This window comes from Athene cunicularia (genome assembly GCF_003259725.1).
Source record: "Athene cunicularia isolate RWA chromosome 25 unlocalized genomic scaffold, athCun1 chr25_part1, whole genome shotgun sequence".
Lineage (NCBI taxonomy): Eukaryota > Metazoa > Chordata > Aves > Strigiformes > Strigidae > Athene > Athene cunicularia.
In genome coordinates, this window is record NW_020799134.1 from 1,352,185 (window position 1) to 1,357,121 (window position 4,937).

At 54.2% G+C, this 4,937-nt stretch overlaps 1 protein-coding gene across 1 annotated transcript; it reads left to right on the plus strand.

Annotated features, from left to right (window-relative positions):
- Nucleotides 1-1,614: 1,614 nt before the first annotated feature.
- Nucleotides 1,615-4,060, plus strand: MCL1 (MCL1, BCL2 family apoptosis regulator). The gene is made up of 2 exons (XM_026863978.1): nt 1,615-1,863; nt 2,336-4,060. Exons 1-2 carry the CDS (start codon nt 1,618-1,620, stop codon nt 2,450-2,452), a joined length of 363 nt encoding a protein of 120 aa, XP_026719779.1. The 5' UTR covers nt 1,615-1,617; the 3' UTR covers nt 2,453-4,060.
- Nucleotides 4,061-4,937: the final 877 nt, after the last annotated feature.

Sequence of the window (4,937 nt, forward strand, 5' to 3'; positions counted from 1 at the left end):
GCTCGGGGGTTGCCCCTCGAAGGGTGGGGGGGCACAGGGACGGCTGTCCCGGTGTGTGCGGGCCGCAGGCGGGGGCTGGGAGAGGCCCGGGCCGGAGCTCAGGGCCTCAGCGCCTTCCCCACCCCTCCCGCAGCGGGGGGGGCGCCGGAGCGCTCGGTCGGGTCATTTCCCGCACGGAATGTGGCCCCGGTTTCGAGAGAGTTCAAACAGCTGCGAAGTGATTAAAAATGAAACTGAACTTTGTTCGATTGGGAGGTGGAAGAACCGCTCGTAGCGTGTGCAGAGGAGATAATCTAGTTACAGATTAGCCCCAGTTCCCCCCTGCGGGCTGCCTGGCTCAGCAGAGCTGGATCCAAATAGTCCTGAGTGTCCAAAGATTAGTTAGCTCGGGAGTTTAAACTCCTCACGCCCCTGACTCGGGTGGAACGGGGTTTCTGGGGGAGAAATTCTCCCGAGCAGCGTGCTCGGGTTATAGTTATTTTAATGTATTCCACCCACTTTTGATTAGTCCTGGAATAGCCATCGAAACTTGAACCCCAGTGCCTGGGCTTGGCTGGGCAGGTGTGCTCGCTGCACAGTGACCTGGGAATGGACTGGAAGTGAGAAGTAATTTGACCTGGTTTTGTGTAACTCGGAAACGAGCTGTTTTAGGGCTAGTCTGAGACTTTGGGGTGGTGGGGTGGAGCTCCTGGCCTCGGGGCTTGTGCTGGGGCTGATTTTGGCATGCCACACCGTGTCTGAGCCCAGAGCAGGGTGGTACCTGCCACAGGAGGGTGGTGTCTGCATTTCCTCCCGAGGTGTGTGGTGAAACGCCTTCCTCCTTGCAGGAGACTGTTCCAGCTTTTTGTGTTTGCTTTTGTTCGTTTTTTGTTGTTTTTTTTTTTTTTTAAATGCAAAGGGTTTTGGTTTCTTTCTCCTGTCATTAGCTGTGCTGATGTAAAAGACTGTGGGTTCATTTACCCTGGCGAAATTCATGGATGTGCTCATTGAATGAGCCACGCTTGGGAGGAATGCTCAGACCAGTGTGAGCTGGCGTTGGTGTCTGAGGCTTCTGTAGGAACGTTATCTTCGTGTGTGCAGAAAAGGAACTGGCTTCCCGAAGGCTTCCTGTTAGTTTGAGCAACAACAAGCAATGCCTTTCAGTTTCATAAAGGCTTATCTTGTTTGCTTATTCATGAGGGGGGCACTGCAGGTCAAACCGGGGAATCCTGTTGTTCCAGTCACTAAAACCACATTAATAAAAAGGCGACACATCTGCCTGGCCATCGGGGCCTGGCCTTCGTTTCGGCTCGAGGGGCAGGGCTGGTGCCAGGCTGCAAACTGACTTCTGTGCTGTGGTTCTGATGCGGTGGGGCTTTAAAGCCCTTGTGAGAAAGGGGAGTGTGATGTGCACAGAGATGGCAGCTGTGTCTGAGGCGGGGATGAAGGAACTAGAAATGGGTTATGGGCTGTTTCATGTCTGGCTCAGGCGAGTGTGAGCAGCATAGCCCTCTGCAGAAGTAGGCAGGTACTTGGCAGTGACTCACAGCTTTGGGACCTAAAATATATCATCTCACTGGTGGCCTTGTGGTGTCGTGTGTGTGTGTGCTTGCCTCTAAAGCAGCATCTCTTGCAGGAATGCTTCGGAAGCTGGAAATCCAGAAAGAGGAAGATCTGCAGTCAGTGTGTGAAGTGGCTGCCCACGTGTTCAGTGATGGAGTAACAAACTGGGGTAGAGTGGTGACGCTCATCTCATTTGGTGCCTTTGTTGCGAAACACCTGAAGAGCATAAACCAGGAGAAATGCATCAGCTCGTTGGCAGGGATCATCACGGATGCACTCATCTCATCGAAGCGCGAGTGGCTCATGAGCCAAGGAGGCTGGGTGAGTCACTGCCTGTCCCCAACACTGCCAGCTGTTCAGAGCAATCCAATATTTTCCTTTTTCTGTGACCTGCTCTGACAGCCATGTGTCTCAGCAAAGCACAGAGATGACTCGCTGCTCCAGTTAAAACCACAGTCTGAAACATCTCCCTGAAAGTCTGGTGTTTCAGGAGCTCCTTACCCTGAGCTGCCTGGAGCAGTGTTGACCTAGAAATGTGGAGGGGGCAGTATTCCCAAAGCTGAGTCAGTCCTTGGTGTGTTGAGCTTCAGGCTGGTCCACAGCTGCCTTGCTGCTGTCTCCTGATTGCTGCCTCTGTGGGGCAGCTGTGGCCACAGTGAGTCAGGGGAGTGTGCTTGGGGGATGTGCTGGGCAGGCTGTGCCCCTGCCTGCTCCCCAGGGAAAAAGCCTTTCCATGCCTTCTGCTGGAGAAGGGTGGCTGGAGAGGAAATTACTTTTCCCTTCTTTCTTCTAGGAGGGCTTTGTTGACTTCTTTCGAGTCGAGGACCTGGAAGGCAGCATCAGAAATGTACTGATGGCATTTGCAGGTGTGGCTGGACTGGGAGCAAGCTTAGCCTACATGATCCGGTGAGCCGGGGTGTGCTGCAGAGGGACAAAACTCTGGGTGGACTGTCTGTCTGGGACTGGTGAGCTCATCGCTTCTTCCTGTGACGAGGAGAATATTTAGGCATTCCCTGAGCAATCCTTTCCTAAGGCAGAAGGTGCGGGTACCGATGAGCATTTATTGTTTTGGGACAGAAAGTGGAAGAATTGATAGTCTGCTTCCTTCAGGAGGATGATGACAGAAGGCTCAAGTGGACTGCTCCAGTTTTATCCTGGAGGGAACTGATCTGCTTAGCAGCAAGCCAGCGAGCACCAGCAGCTCTTGTCTGGACTGAAGCCTCCTGGGCTTGGCACAGCAGCTGTGCGTGGAGCAGATGTTTCAGGGTTGTGGTTGTGTGTTTCTGGAAATAACATCTGCTGCTGCCGTCCTGCCTAAACTTGTGGCTTTTCTGTTGGAGCAGAAGCACCGAATGCTGGGTGTGTGCGAGCCTGTGCCTGCCCCAGGTGTGCTGGCGAGGGGCCTCCGGCTGCTGCTGAATCTGCACACATCCACCCTCCAGAAGCAGCTGAGTTGTGTCAGCAGCCAGGACGGGCACCCTGCTGCCAAAACACGGGGTGCTGGAGCCCCGCCTGGCCCCTGCCCTCCCAGCAGGGCTTCAGCCAGGTCACTGGGCAGGCGGAGGAGCTTCGAGGGTGGGGAGAGGCGGGGCTGGGTGCGGTAACCACAGCCAGCTGCAGCGCAGCGGTGTTGGCTAGGCTGCCTGATCACGGCTATACGGATGCAACTCACCACACGTAGGCAATTTAAAAATAGTGCGTTTGTAAGTATGTAAAACCCCACATGGGGTGGGGACGCTGTAAAGGACATGTAAAAATCTATAAATCTGTAGAATATGTACAGTTTTACAGAGCTAATGATACAAAAAAGGAGGAATTTTGAATGTGGTAGAACTGCTTATGGGTGCACTGTACTTCATTCCTCATGTGAAGTAGCATTTTTGTGGCAAAGCCTTCTCCTGCCTTGACTCCGAGCACGCCTTTCTCTGATGTACTTGAGTAAACGTTGCCAGGGAGTGTAACAACGATCAGTGCCCTGCTGGACTCTCATTGTGCCCGTGGCTTGCTGGCAACACTTGATGTTTCTGTTTATTTTAATCTTCTTGGTTATTCTAGCCCTTCTGGCTGGTGGGGAGCTGCGGAAGTTTGTATCAGTTACTTCCTTGTCTTCCTTACATTTTGATCCTCTAAGCCATGAGTCAAACGAAGCTGATATTTGAATGTAAATGTTCTGGAGCAGAATAAAACTCATCAGCTCGGATCTGCAGCTTGTGCACATCCGTTGGTGCCAGCCCTGGGCTCAGTCCCTGGTCCCCAGCTGGTAGCATTGCTGCTTGGTGGGCTTGTAGTGCTTGGCCACCTCGTGTCCTCCCACCGGGGACAGGTTGGTCCTTGGGGAGCTCCATGGGACTGGGCTCTGCACAGTGAGGAACATCCTTGTCCGTGCTGCCTGACCTGCAGCCTGAGCAATGCCCCATGAAACCCCAAGTGGAGAGCTGAAAGATGGTGCTATTGTCAGGTCTGCTTGTTTGCTGAACAAGCACTTAGTTTTGTTAATAAATTTTTTTGTTTTATTCTCGGTCCTCTGGTATAAAACTTGCTGTTTCCTGTAACGAGGTGCTGATGTGCTAAATGCGCTGCTGGTGGGGGCCTCTTTGCATGGCTGCTTTGGGGGCACCCCACAGCCTCTTGCTTGTTAGAAAGCCTCTGTGGGCTGTGGAAAACTGCTCTGGGTGTCCTCTGTCACCCTCTGGAGCTGCCCTGTGCTGTGACGCTCTTCTCCTTCACCATGTACATGGGTGGGCAAAGTCCATGAGGCGCTTTGCACTCGCTGCCTGCATGCTCCAAAACCACTTTTTTTGTGGTGCTCTGGGTGCCTGCGCCCCGCGGCTGGGGCTGGTTTCTCTCTGTATCAGCCCTGAGGAGGGGGAACTGACTCCTCCAGCCTGGGGGTGAGCTCTCCAACGGAGGGGGGAGACACTGTGGGTCATCGCGCCTAGTGTTAGGCTTGTCCCTCCTCTGCCTGCGCAGAGCAAGCTGGTGGTGTGGCAGCCAAAGAGGCCCCTCCTTAGGGGGACCCTGCTCCCCCAGACCCCTCCCTGCCCCGTGGCCCCTGATTTTTCCATCCCCAGCCTGCAGGACTTGAGGAAGCCCACGACCTGCCCGGGGGGCTGCGTGGGCAGTGGTTTGATGAACGGCTTCCTCCTGCCGGGACCGACCTTGGCTGGAAAATCCCCCTCCTGAGGAGCAAAGCGCTTCCCTACCCCAAAAACTGCTGGTGGCTCTGGCCTGGTGGGCTGCAAGCCTTACTGGGGGGGAGGGTGGGAGCTCCCTGCAGTGCTGGAGAACCTCTTGCTGCCAAAACCAAGCTGGTGGCTCAGCCCTGCTCTGCAGATACTGCAAAACGTTGTGGGTATTTTTTTTTTCCTGTGGATTTTTTTGCCGCTGTTTTATTT